Source organism: Uloborus diversus, chromosome 10, assembly GCF_026930045.1.
Source record: "Uloborus diversus isolate 005 chromosome 10, Udiv.v.3.1, whole genome shotgun sequence".
Taxonomy (NCBI): domain Eukaryota; kingdom Metazoa; phylum Arthropoda; class Arachnida; order Araneae; family Uloboridae; genus Uloborus; species Uloborus diversus.
This window is the reverse complement of record NC_072740.1, coordinates 38,663,382-38,678,137: the sequence shown is the minus strand read 5'-3', so window position 1 is coordinate 38,678,137 and position 14,756 is coordinate 38,663,382. Positions and strand designations below refer to the sequence as shown.

Below are 14,756 nucleotides of genomic sequence, written 5' to 3'. Positions count from 1 at the left end.
TCGAGATTTCTAGAATGAATAGTTTTGGTTTTACAAATGAAAAACTACGGTTTTTTGCTAAAAATTACTACTTTTCGTAACTTTGGCCTCTTTGCAGGCCTGAAATCATGAATAATTTTCTATCAATTTTTACAAGAATTTAGATGAAATTAGACTTATAGTGAATAAAATTCTCTATAAAATCAGACCAGATCAAGGTTTCTAGAATGAATAGTTTTGATTTTACAAATGAAAAACTACGATTTTTTGCTAAAAATTGCTACTTTTTGTAACTTTGACCTCTTTGCAGTACGTGTTAATGTCATAAAAATGACTTGAAACTTAGCAAATCACATTTTCCAGTCTATTGGCACATTTTAGGTGGGTGCCGCAAAAGATTAATTGAAAGAAAAATTTCCCCATGTACCTTGTGACCGACCACCTTAGTGATGCATTCCTAGAAATATATAAATGAACATTAATAAGCATATATATTTTCATTTTTATTCTTAACTATATCTGTGAATGTAACTGGAATAATCGTGAATAATACGGGATGATTCTTTACTGAAAATCTGCAATGTGAGCAGTATAGGATGCTACCAAGATTTGTAGCAGAAAAAATTTTTTTATTATGCGACATTTTTGGGGCATGGGACTCATAAGAGTAAGGGTGATACTCTACCGAATTAATTACATCGAAAATTAATGTTAAAAATTTGAAAAAAATCCAGAAATAAAAAGATTTGTTTTTATGACTTTTAAAGTGTTATAGGTTATATAGAATTCCCTTGTGAAGCCTAACTTGCTACAAATTTTCTTCATTTCGAACTTTTACCTCTCTAGCCCCTTAGAAGAATGTTGATGGTTCATATAAGGCTTTCTTATCCTCCAAATAAAAATAATGGCAATGAAACTGTCAAAAACTGTGTTGGGGGGGGGGGGGGGGGCGCTATCTCCAAAAATCGTGGGTGATATGGGTGAAAATAGTGGTCATGTTTGAATTCTAGTGGTCATTTTACATAAGATTCAGCAAGAATAGAATCAGAATGTTTTATGAGTCTTTTTTTTTTTTTTGCCTTGCAGTGTGTTTAAGATTAATCTACATAAAAGTTACTTCTTAAAAAAAATTTATGAGTGTCTCAACATTAATTTTATTCTTTAATTTTTAGAGGCTTCGATTTGGAGCAAGAAATCGCATCACTTCCAAAGTGCAATTTCGATTTGCTAGCAAAACGAAAAAAAAAAGATTGAGAATAATGTAAGTCTTGCATTTTTTTCCTTCTGGAATCAATGGAGTTCAGTTTTTTTAATGGTATTAGATAGAAATGTATAAAACATGCATTAGGTTATTTATACTGGTGGTACTTGTAAACTTGCTGTCTGAATCACATTTTTGTCTCTAAATGTTTTTTTTTTTTACTTTGTCATGTCCAAATTCAAAAACTTCATTTGGAAAATAATAATAATAAACTTGTGCTTTTTGTATCCAAATTGCCTTTAGTATCCAGAACCATTTCCATAGCTGCCAACTTGTACGATTTATCCGTATATTGTAAGATTTTTGAAAGTTTTGTAGGTCTTATGGCAGATTTTTAAGATTTTTAGGTTTTTGGTTTAAATTTTACTATAAATTGCAAACAGTCGAAGTTTTCTTTTACTTCCAACACTTTTAAGAGCAGAAAAACTATTGTTTGGAACAAGTTTTTGATAGATAATTTTTGAAAACTAAAACAAGTCAGCAACTTTTCAAAGTTTAAGTTCAAAGAAATAAAATGTTATTTATTTATTTACTTTACTTATGTTTAAATTTATTTATTTATTTATTGATTTATTTTTTTGCTCATAAAAGCACAGATCAGGTCAAGGTAAGGATTTGAAAATATTGTAATACTTCAAATTTTAATACTTTGCTTTATGATGGTCGAAAAAGGGTAGAAATATAGCCACCTCACACATTGTAAGATTTTTTAAGCTGGCATGTTGGCAGCTATGCATTTCCCTAATCACTATTTCACCTCTGGCAGATGCTAGTTGCTTGTAAAATCTAGTACATTCTGTTTTGGTTGTTTTCTGGCACAGCAAAAAATAGTTGGTACAAGAATTAATGGTAAAATTTCAATAGAAGTTTTTGAAAAAAAACCAGCCATTGCTCTTTCATCTAAAATATGAGGAATAGATGATATTTATTTGTAAGAAATGATTAATTGTGTACAATAAATGCAGTAACCAGAATAATGTGCATAAAAAATAGTGCTAGATGCATAAATTATGTAATTCAGTTGGTTAATACAGTGAAATTTCTTTGAATGATGACTTCCATTTTACAACCAATTTTGTAAGGTATGGATATTCCTACCTATCTACTCTGTGTTAAAAATCCTGTGAGAAAGACCATCAAAACCTCCTAATGTCTGGCAAGTTGCAAAACTCAGCACCAAAAATGGAAGGAATTTTCGGTAAAAGAAAATCAAGAGAAAGATACTTAAAGGAAAGCAATTAAACATTTTATTCTGGACAGACATCTGTGTTGTGTTTCTTATAAAAAATAGAAATAAACCAGAATAAGGGGGGTAAAATCTGTTTATAAGCTTTTTCAAACATATTCCTTTCATGCCCCCTTTGTTTTAGAGCCCCCAAAATGTTACAAAAATGAGGGCATTAGTTTCTCCCACGCTTGGGTGGCTAAGGTGACACTTGTATATCTTGTGGCAGGTCAGGCGCTTGATCGTCACTGTGAGAGGGTGATGAGGACAAGCAGTTTTTCCAAGGGTTGTTCTCAAAATTTATTTGTTGCTTACAAATGGAACAAATTTATTTACAAATTACAAATTTATTTGTTGCTTACAAATGGGGCATTTCTAAGTTATTTTAGTGGTCACAATCTATTTGTAGGTCATTTGAATGGGATAAACTAATATTGTACTCAGATTCAAAGGGAGGGTCATGGGGGTCTTGACCCCCCCCCCCCTTAACTGTAGATAATATTATCCATCCACATGGTGTTCAAACACTATGAATAAAATGTAAATGACTTTAGTAGACTTATATTTATTTATTTTTAAACAAACATTTCAAATGCTATTTCTTTTCATTGCTGATAAAACTAATTCATAACCTTGGTGCCCTATTAGGTGCCTTATACCTGTCCACTTTGGTGCCACTTTGGTGCTATATTGATCCTCAAACAATTCTAGAAATTTTTCTTATCAAAAAGTAGAGATTTGTTCATGGGGGAGGGAGGGTATTCTTTACCATGATTCCTACCCCCCCCCCCCTTATAGTATTCTGTATTAATTTTTGCGGCTAAAAGCTGAACTAGAAACAAGTTTGTTCTGAAAAAATATATATATATCTGAAGTAGACCTCTCTTCTCGCATTTTAAAACAAATCAGTTCCTGAAACGAAAGTAAGAAATGTATTTTAGAAAAGAAAAGTTTCATTTCCTCTGTTTAGATACATTCTTATCATAATGTTGTTTGTATACTGTAAGCAGAACATAAATGAACATTTCTGTTGTCGCTATTATCGTTTTTTGCAATTTCAAAATCAACCTTTAAAAGCATCCAAACTTTATCGCTCACTCTTACGTGTGCAAGCATATTTATGTGTATAAGCATACCTTTATGTGTATGTATACAATGATGCGTGCTTATACATAGTTACGTGTGCATTAGGGTATGTCATAAAAATAAAAGTTTTATTTTCGACTTGGAACGCGCACTTTCCTATGGATTCACTAATTCTAAGATGTTTGGTACAAAAAAAAGTTTTTTTAAGCAATTTTAGCTACCGGGAAATCGCAATTTACATAAAATTCCGGTGTTTTTTTTCGAAAAATCCCATTTTTCATCCTCAATACACAATATAGCTGCTGGTAAAATTTAAAAGATGCTTCGGCTACCTAAAATACATGTTTTCAGCTCTAATGTACGTACTTTTGTTTGACAAAATACAAAAAAATATGTTTTCGTTTCTTAATGCTTTGTAAAAAGAGCTGCGGGTATCGATGATCATTCCGGCTGAAACGGATTACGCCTTCCGGTCAACTGACACTGCTGACTTCGTTGCGCAGCCGGTCGTTCAGGGGAAATGGCCACCTGCATCTGGGGAAGTGACACCCCCTTTTACTCATTTAAACTCCCCCAAGATAACCTTTGACCAGCGGACACGTTTGGGCTAAAATTTCTCTCGTCATTCCTAAGATTTTTATACCAGCTGCACTTTCCCACAAAAGACAGAATGGCATTCCCTTTTTTGTTTTCTTAAAGGGTGGGTTTATTTCTACAAAAAAGCTGGAACGCAAGAGACACTAGCAATTTTAAACATCGAGGAAGAAGGTCTTACATTTTGATTCTCCAGAAATCTATCGTCGTCATGTAATACCATGACACCGAAATACTCTGAAAATTTTTGTGGTACATCTGTACAAAGCTTTTTAATATACTATTTCATTAACTTTTACTTTTACCCTTGATGAATCTACTGCTCAGCTGACCACTCATCTGTGCCACACACGTAATTAACTGTTTAGATACGCAATATTCCAAGAAATTTTCATAGATTGTTTTAATAATTATTTGGAGTCATGATGGCATCTTCTGTTGCCAAAAAAACCAGGCGAGCTTTGAACACTAAGCTGAGTGAATATCTAGGAGGTCTGAAAAATTTCCTACCAACTGAGTTCCCAACTTTACGTGACTGTTTGCAAAGATGCCTCGAGTTGCAGCAAGATGAAATCGTCATTAGTGATCAAGATCCACGCAATGTTTCAATGGCAAACATTTTTTCTCTTGTTGCTTTTGAGATTGCAGAACGGTGGTCAAGTTCTAACAACGAATTGAAGGAACCAATAGTTTGTAGCACAAAAGCTATAGGACAAAGACTCAGTCGGAGTTGGTCCATCTTCTCTGACATCGCCCGACAGAAAGTTCGGAAAACTATTAAAGAACTGTATGAACTTCAACTTGATAAACTTTTCGATATAGCTTTGTGCACATGTAAAATTGTACTTTGTAGTGAAGATGCTCCATGTAAGCAAACTTGTAATGCCCAGTTTCACTGTCTTTGCAATTGCGATGCAAAAGTAAGGCTCCCACAAAAGAACTACTTTGGATCAAAGCCCAGAGGGAAAAAGTAGGTCCTGTTTCGTCGATGCAAGAGTCCGGCCTGGATTCACAAGAGACGGCTAAGCTTAGAAAAAGGTGTCTACGTAAGTCAATCGACGAATCACGTCTAGAGCGACAACGAGAAGCAACTTCAAAATCAAAGCAAGAGGCGGCTACTATCATTGACCCTACAACTCTTGCGTTTGAGGCTGATGATCCGAAAGATGACATGGAAGTTGACTGTTCGAATGAAGAAATAATCGGCAGTAGTGAAAATGACTCAGTGCGAGAAAAATCAGGAACTTACCTTAAACGAAACTATCTTGATATTAGTAATGCGGCCGCTGCTTCGGTCAGGTTCGGTGTTTCTTCAACCGCTACAGCTGCTATCATCAATGGTCTTTTGAGTGATCTTGTGAAAGCAGCCCATCTCGGTGAAGATGAAAAACATCTCATATGTGATAGTAAAAAAGTGTTTCGTGCCAAAGAGCGTGTTATGAAGCACTCAAGAGCAGAGGAGAGTTTCAATGTCGCAAAAAGTAACATTACTGGCATTTTTGTCGATAGCAGGAGGGACAACACTCTAATTATTAGGCACGATGAGAACACTGGTAGCTTTCGAAAGCGCATCATTGAAGAAAATCACATGACAGTGACAGAAGAGCCCCGAGGTCGCTATCTCACTCATTATACACCAGAAGAAAAAACAACAACGGCAATACCGGCTGAGCAAAATGCAATAGGATTGTATGACTGGTTGAAAGACAGAGGTATAGACATTAGCCTCCAATTGATTGGGAGTGATACCACCAATGATATGTCTGGCTGGAAAGGTGGCATGCTACATTATGTTGAAAAATTCCTTGATCGCAGACTTTTCAGATCTTTCTGCTGGCTTCACATCAATGACCTGCCATTGCCTCATATAGTCGCAAAACTTGACGGACCAACTTCCTCAGAAAAGGGCTGGATAGGTACTATAGGCAAACTCTTTTCCCAAGTTGAGTTTCTTGAGAAAAAAAGACTTTGAGCCTATTCCGTTTTTGGAGCCCCTTGTTAATATTGATGAAATTGCTGCAAGCCAAATGAGCACTGACAGCCAAGTAGCATATAAGTATCTTCACCCAATTGAAAAAGGGGAGCTGGTACCAAAAGTCGCAGCTCTGAAATGTGGCCAGCTCTCCCACAGTAGGTGGCTTACGTGTGGCATGAGGTGTTTGCTGCTCTATATGATCAAGCATAATCTTGGACCTCAACATACGGAGATCTTGAAGCTTCTTGCAACATGGGTAGCACAAGTTTACCTCCCAATGTTTTTCGAAATTAAGGTCAAACGTGATATAAAGTATGGACCGTCACATCTAATTAAATTGTTTAGTCTTTGGCTGAAGCAAGATGTAAGGGTTAAAGAAGCTTCTGAATCCTGCATAAAAAACGGGGCCTGGTGGGCTCATCCTGAGAATTTACTGATTGCTCTTCTCTGCTCTGAGGACACAAGTAAAAGGGCCTTTGCTGTTGACAAAATAATGTCAATTAGGGCTGGAAAGGACTTAGGATGCACTTCAGTACGGTCTTTCAAAGTTCCGCAGACAGTAAATCTTAATGCTTGCGACCTTACGGAACTAATTGACTGGGACACAGAAACCCTCACGGAACCAATATTTACAACAAATTTGTCTTTGGCACAGCTTGCAGCATTGAATGTTACCCCACTGGAACTACCTCCATATCCATTACATACCCAAAGTTGCGAGAGAGCGGTGAAATTAGTGACCGAAGCTGCTGAATCAGTGTGTGGTTGGGCTAAGAGGGATGGTTTTATACGAACACAGTTGCGTAACAGAGAACTAATGCCATCTTTAAAAACAAAGAAAGACTTCCTAAAAGTGTTCGAAACTTAATGAAAAAAAACTATGTCAACAGTTATGTGCAGTATTGTGTTCAGGTACTATATAAATGTAAGTATGTTGTTCGTAAACTTGTCCACATACGCATATTATTGTAAATTATTGGTATTTTACTACTAGAAGTATCTAAAATTTGTTTTGTTTTACATTTATCATGCCTTTTACTTATTAAATAAATGATTTAAATGGTAATAAATGTCTGTATCCATTAACTAAAACGCCGGAAGCAAAATAGTAAAAATGAGCATTTTCGGGCGTTTTTCGTTGCCATTTCCCGGTAGCTAAACTTTAATATTTTTCAAAAATAACACCAGAAATGAATTTCTCATGTGCAAATACATTAGATCCTAGATGTGCAAGTCAAAATTCAAAAAAAATTTTTTTTCGCTAACGCATGACATACCCTAGTGTGCATGTAAGCAAACTTGAGTGCGTATGTGCACTATGTGTGTGCGCGCTTCCGTGCATGTGCAAACTTATGTACTTAATCATACTAAGGTATGTAAACATATGTAATGTATATGTAGACATGCATACGTAAGTCGTATATATGCTTAGAGATACATCATTACATTATAAATGTAAGTATACTTGCATGTGGAAACATTTTACGTGAGTAAGCATGCATACTTCCGTGCATAATCATACTTACATGAGTCTGCATGTGCTGTATACATACTGCGTATGTGCGTAGGCATACTTATGTGCATAAACATACGTTCGTAAACATACTTCCATGTGTAAAGAAAAAAAACTTTTATTAGCACAGACTAAAATTTTAAAACAGATTATAACTGAAAAGATCTTACACAATTTCAAAAATAGTTTTCTCTTACATAAAACTATGTTTTCATTAACAGTAAGTTACTGCCCTTAAGCCAGGGCTAAGAGAGAACTACTTGCAATGTACCCACAGCTCGCCATGACCATACTGTCTGTATGTTGCATGTGTTTTTATTGTTTGCATTAACTATGTTTGCATTCCTGTAATGCTTTAATAACACAAAATAGTGATTGTCATTGTATGGCCCCATAATCTGCCAAATCCTAAACTCTGCACAACTTCTATTACTGAACTGTTCAAATTTTTTGACTTTATATATAAACATCACCTAATTACATATTTCATGCACTTTGTAACACTTTAAAATATGTAGTTGTTTTTTCCCTATTTTGATACTTATAATATTTTTTCTTCCATTAGATAATTTAATGAAGATCTGTGATCATGAGATAGTACATCTTCTTTCAAAAGGATTTGTACGTTGTTTAATAATGTGCTATATAATAAACGTAAAGGAGTAAAGAGTTTTGTTGTAGTTTAGCTAATATTTACATTTCTATGGAATAGATATTGTGTAAACGCTAGTGAATAACATGCTGTAATGTAATTTTTCAGATATATAAGAAATACAGTGCATTTTCTTGTATTTTATTTTTTTAAATCAAAGTTCTTTTGAACAAACATTTATTGTTCCTAATTTCCTTTATATCCTGTCCATACGTGTGTATGAAGTATTTGTTGAATCCTGTTTCGTTCTTTTTTTTTTTTTTTTTGTCTTTCCATTTTTAAAAAAAAACTGTTATTGAATTTTATTTCTTGTTCCCAGTATTTATGTTTAAGTTTATCATCAAGATTTTACCTATTTATTGAATGTATGGATGCTGCTTTCATTTTGTCCATGATGTTATGAGCAATTTTCTAGATATATTTTACTATTTCAAAATATATTGAGCAATTTTTATATGTGTGATGTAGAGATTATAGTTTTATTTATTTTGAGAATGAGTTATGCAGGAAAAGTGTAGTGTGGCTAAAGTGTACTTTGTCAAAAAGAATCCTTCAAAAAAAAAAAAAAAAATTTTGAGGCAGTTTGATTGAAACTGCATGACAGAGGTGTAGCCCAGAGGGGAGAGGGATGAAACCCCCTCCAAACTAGTTTTCCTTTTTTGACCATAGAAAAGGATTGCATTTAACCATACCCCCCTGAGAAACTTTTTTTTTGGCTATGCCACTGCTTCAGGTGGTACATAAAATGAATGTTCTAACTTTGCTTAGTTCTTGAAAGAAAATATAAAAAGTGTAACTTTGTTTCTAAGGAACAGAAAGATGCAGTTAAAAGTTTAAAGTAAATGTAGTGGTAAGCGTTTGATGTGAATGTGATTGCGTTCCAGAAACGAAAGCGTTATTGAGACATTGCGATAACTTATCCTGCACTTTTTGCAGTATCTTAGATGGTCTAAGTTCTGGAATTCTGATCTACGTGTTCAGCTTAGCAACAATTTGTCATTTAAAGATTCATGAATGGCTAAGTGTGATTTATATGGGGTATCATCTCACTATGGATGACAGTTGCTAATTTTTATTGTGACAACAACCAATTTTTTAACATCTAAACAAGTAAGCCCAATAACAATCTTGTAACAGAAAAATAATAGTCTGAAGATTTTCCACTTTTTGTTTTCTCTTTTTATACTTAATGATGAAAGAGGGGTTTTTCTCCCCTTTTAATTTACCAGCAAAGTTAGAATATTTGTTTAAGTATATATTTTCCTCCTTCATGATTAGTAACAAAATTGTTTTTGATTTATTTTTTTTAAGTATATCCTGAATGACAATCAAAAAATCCAATTTGTCATATTTATTATTGTTACATCCTATTCCCAGTTGGAGGGAAACAGGTATTTCACTTCATATTGAAAAGTGGGTATTAAAGAAAAGCAATAAATATGTGCACTGGAACTTGAGTAACTTAATAGATAACTGAACAACCCATTTAGAGTTTTTTTTTCTAATAGTTAATATGATGGTAATTCCAATGGCTGACAAACTCCCTAACTTTACACACATTCACAAGAAACCCTTATGTTCTGCTTTTTTTCTTAAGTTTTTTTTTTTTTTTTTTTTAATGATATTCTTTTGCTTTGGCCATTTCTGAGAATTTTACCTAGAGTTTCTTGGTCAGACTATTTATTTCCTTATTAAAGCATTCAACAACAATCATTATTTTATTTCCTTAAAAAGCACTTAACGATTCTCCCTTGTACCATGTAACCTGTATAAAGTGACCACTCGCGGTGTACTACTTTAGTGGTCAACTTATAGAGTTTGAATTATATGACATAGATCTAATTCTGTGCCTGAAAATAGCGGTTAACTTAGACAGGTGGTCAACTTACAAGGGTGGTCAATTTTACAGGTATTACTGTACCTTGAAGAGTCACCTTCCAGACCCTGTGCTGTTTGGCAATTATAGGGATATGCTGAGCAGAGAAATGTATCCCGGGTAGCACTAGAGAAAGACGACACCATGACACATGTATTTTTGAACATGTGTTACCAGGGCTTTTCTCTATAATAGACCCTATATAATCCTTATAATAGGGAATAGTTAGGATAATGCAGTTGGGGCAGTAACTGCAGTGAAACCTTGCAGCTTAACGTATTAAAGGAATGTGACTTTCAAATCAGTAGTTTCTATATTGAAGTTCAACACATCTTCTTGACAAACAAATACCATTTATTACTTGTACTTTATTCTCCTTAAAGCTATTTATAGTAGCTCTGATATAAAACAAAGCAGCCAACCTATAATTACTGTAAAAGCACTCATTTTCAAAGGCCATCATACCACAAAAATTTAAGCTTCATGTAATATTTATTCACAGCAAATTTTTCAGCTTCCAAAATCACTGATATCTTCCTTCTCGCATACAAACTCATGTTCAATTTGACATTTCATTTGCATTGACCCAATATTAATGTATAGGTAACCTGTTATACAAAATGTTTCTATGTCATAAGAATTTCATTCTCATATGTGACAAAATTTAATGTAAGTCTAAACTTATTGGTAATTGTTATTAAATTTCTTTGTTACTTAAGTACCACATGTGTACTTTAGTTTTTTTAACATGTCATTTGTTTGACCGTTTTTTCACCCTAAAAAGTTTAGGACTTGCAGGTATTCTTGACCTTAATTTTGTGAAGTTAATACCGAGTTCCCACAGTCCTTAAAATTCTTCTAAATCTCATTAATTTAAAATGAGCTCTTTAAATTATTTATTTTTGATCATTACTACGGTCATTTTTACTTAATCTTCAATCAAGGTGGTTCAAACACTAGAATAGTAAACTAATATTCTTGTGAAATGTTTTTAAAAATTTATTGCCAAGACTTTGAAGTTATTTTTAAAGAAAACAGCCAAGATAGCTCATAAGCAAAAAATTTTTAAGCTTCTGAAAAATAAAATAAAAAGCACCATAAGTTTACAAAAATGTATTGGTTTTGCATTTTTAAGTGGTTAGTGTAGAGTGAGTATTTTCTGTTATCTTTAAAGGTTTTTTTTGAGGATCTTATGAAAAGAAAAGATAAAATTCAGTTATTTTTGAATATGATGCATTACAGCAGGAATTCTTAACCTTTCAAGGTCTGTACCCACCTTTGAACAGTGATGTGAGCTCCCCCCCCCCCCCCTCCATCAAACTTCTATGTTAGGCAGTCAGAAGCAAAGGGATATAAATGGACATTTTCAAGTTTTGAGTAAAACGTGTTTAAAGATAATGTCCTTGGTAGGCTTTCATTGAATTTTTTCTAAAACCTGCTGTACAGCAGCACCTACAAGGGCTATTAGTGTTACTTTTTGTCCCAAGACAGGAGAGGTTCCCCTACTATTTGCACTGGTTATCTCCAAATTTTTAATTTTGCCACTTACATCCCTTTGCTTCTCACTGCCTCCTATGTGTTCAATACAAGAATACAATTAAACTTCGAAACTGAAGCTAGTTGAAGCTGGTTATTAAATAGGAATAAAGATAATTTTGTAATCGAAATTTAACAGTTTAATGTCTATCCTTGTTCAGCATTCTAACTTTATGCCTGATAACGATGTAGATGCATGGGGATATGTTGATAAAAACTTCAAAAACTGTGATCATGTCAAAAATATTTACATGTGACCTCAAAATTGGGTAAATAATAGTTACTTGTACTTTTTTACTTTTTATTGGAATACATTTGTACCTTCTTTGAACTTCTTCTCATGCACATCCTCCAGATTGAGTACCCTTACACTAGAGCACCTGAAGAGAAATGATTTTGTCTAATGTCTTACTTATTCATAAAATGGCCGTTTACTTAATACTTTCTGTTTGATATTGTGTTTGCATTTCATCTTGTATTTAAATTTTTTGCAAGGTTTAAATGACCTAAAAAAGAACAGCCATTTTTTATAGTGTATTCAGTTACTGCCGGAATTCAGACACCAGCAAAAATATTTACTTTATGTTCTAAAGTGTTGTTCTCTATATTTACTATACTCGGTACTCTCTATACAAATTTGCAATGCTCCTCTCATGATCTTTTTTTTTTTTTGATTGATTGTAATTTTCTGTTTTAGACGATGCAACATTTGAAAGAATATATTCAAACACAAATAGTTGATTATCTTTAAATTTGTAAATCAGACCTCATACCTTTTATACTATTCTTTAAAATTAAGGAAAATAGGTTCTTTTGCTTTTTTCCTGACAACATTCTGAAAGGAGGCTTTTATATAATTTAGTACTGCTTTGGCATTAACATCAATATGTCATTTCGACCAAGCCTTTTTTTTTCTTTCTTTTTTTTATGTGTTTCATAAATTAATAAAATAAGCTGTAAAGATTCCAGTGTGGTACTGTGAGTAATTGTGCTGACAGCATTATAAATAAAGTTTTAAGAATTGTTTAAACTGAAGTGTAAAGTTAATGGCAACTGAGCAAATGACAAAAAATTGGTGCCTCAATTTTGCTTTTTCTTAGAGTGCACAAAGTAATTAAAATTTGCACTGATAGAATGACACATAGAATAGCATCTCTCATTTACCGTAGAAAGGAGCCAAGCAAAATTTTGATTTTTTTCCCCTTGCTTTGTTGTATTTTTATTTTGTGACATAATGAAATGAATCAAACCGATTAAATGTGTTTGGACACATGTGTCTGGATTCTGTAATTTATAATTAAGCGATTCAACACCATTTATTTTAGCAATATAAATAATCTTCATCATGGGTCTTTTGGTATGGCACACCACTGCATACCCTAATCTGAGCAAATGTTAGTACTCAGAAAAAATAAAAACTTAGGAGCACAACTTTTAAGCTACATACTCTCTTTTGTTTATGTGCATCCATACATATACATGTTTAAATGTGTTCAGTGAAGTTTTCTGATGCTAAAATTTTTCTTGTGGCATTGATAAAGTGAAATGCTGCTACAGAAACAGCTGTAGTGTATCATATGTTTATTGCAGAATGAATTATCTTAAGGATCTTGACAAGAAACACTACTTCAAAATTTTTCTCAAGGTTCAGTATTTAACATAAATATTTAAATTAATTATATATCTTTACATTACACTGCTAATTTCTACGACATTGCTGATCATTATGATTGGTTTCATTGTAAATTTTTAGATCCTTCCTGTTTTTTAAAAAAAAATGTTAGAAAGTCCTTAATTCTATTACATAGTGTGGAACCCCTACAGTAATGTGCCTTTATTTATTGCTTCATATGACTATTTAAACTTCAATGTATTTGAAATATTGTTGCTTCATTGAATGATTTAATCTAAAACTCTCCAGTGACTCCTTCATTAAAATAAATATTACTTTTTCTTGAAGAAATTATAATTTTTTAATTTATTAATTTTCATTTTTGTTAACACTGGAAATGTTGACTTTTTTTTAAATTACGATTTTATTTATTTTTTATTTATACAAATCAATTTATTTGGGTCATTTTTCATATAATTATCATTGATTAAAGAGTATATGAGCAACATAATTATTATTTTTTTTTTTTTAATCTGAATGGTTGCTTTTTAACATGAAGTCTGAATACTTGTATTATCTATTAAGAAAAATCTGACCCATGTAGTTTTATGCAATTTTGGGTTTTGCAAGGAGAAATAATCTTTTGACATTGCTACTTGGATCTTCTTGTAATAAAAATGCTACTAGGTACTAGTTACATTAACATTTGAGGCAGTGAGAAGCAAAGGGATGCAAGTAGACATTTTTGAGTAAAACACATTTAAAGATCAGATCCTAGGTAGGTTTTCATTGAAATTTTTTTTTCTAAATCAAGCTGTATACCGGAACCTACCAGGGCTACTGGTACTATATCTTGCTCCAAGATAGAGGAGGGGTCCACCTACCATTTGTACTGGTTATCTCCAAATTTTTAGTTTTGCCACTTGCATCACTTTGCTTCTCACTGTTCATTTATAAATTTGAAAACATGTAGTTCATTTGATTTTTAAATCATTATTAGAGAAAACTGGTGACTTATTGTGTAAACAAATTCTCATAGTAGTTTGGTACTTGTTAATGGTTTGAAAGGTCTTGTGGTTCAAAATTTTCATTTTCATCAAAAGTTAATATTCATAAAATTTGTTTCAAAGTTGATTAAGAAATACTTCTTATACTTTTATTCTAATAGTTGTAATAATAAATATTGTAGTCTCACTTATAGAATAGTGCAGCTACTAACATGGATGAGATTGAATTTCATTATTAATTTTGGTCAAATCAACTTCAAAGATAAATAATTAGAAAAATATTTTGAAAAGAAAAAAGTTTTTTAGACATCTCTTGTTCTTAAAAATTTTATTCAATTTTTCATTTAAATGATGTTTTTAATAAATTTTAGTTTCAACCACTGGATAAATTTTGAAGTGATAACTTTGCAGCCCAATTTATTCACCTGACATGGAATTAG

General features: G+C 32.8%; 1 protein-coding gene across 2 annotated transcripts in view; it reads left to right on the top strand.

Moving 5' to 3' along the window:
* Nucleotides 1-9,541, top strand: part of LOC129231321 (uncharacterized) — an 89,621-nt gene extending 80,080 nt beyond the window's left edge. For both annotated transcript variants that reach the window (XM_054865609.1, XM_054865610.1), the window contains 2 exons: nt 1,152-1,240; nt 8,199-9,541. In XM_054865609.1, coding sequence (XP_054721584.1) covers nt 1,152-1,233 — 82 coding nt within the window. In that variant the 3' untranslated portion in view covers nt 1,234-1,240; nt 8,199-9,541. The remainder of the gene's footprint in view (nt 1-1,151; nt 1,241-8,198) is intronic.
* Nucleotides 9,542-14,756: the final 5,215 nt, after the last annotated feature.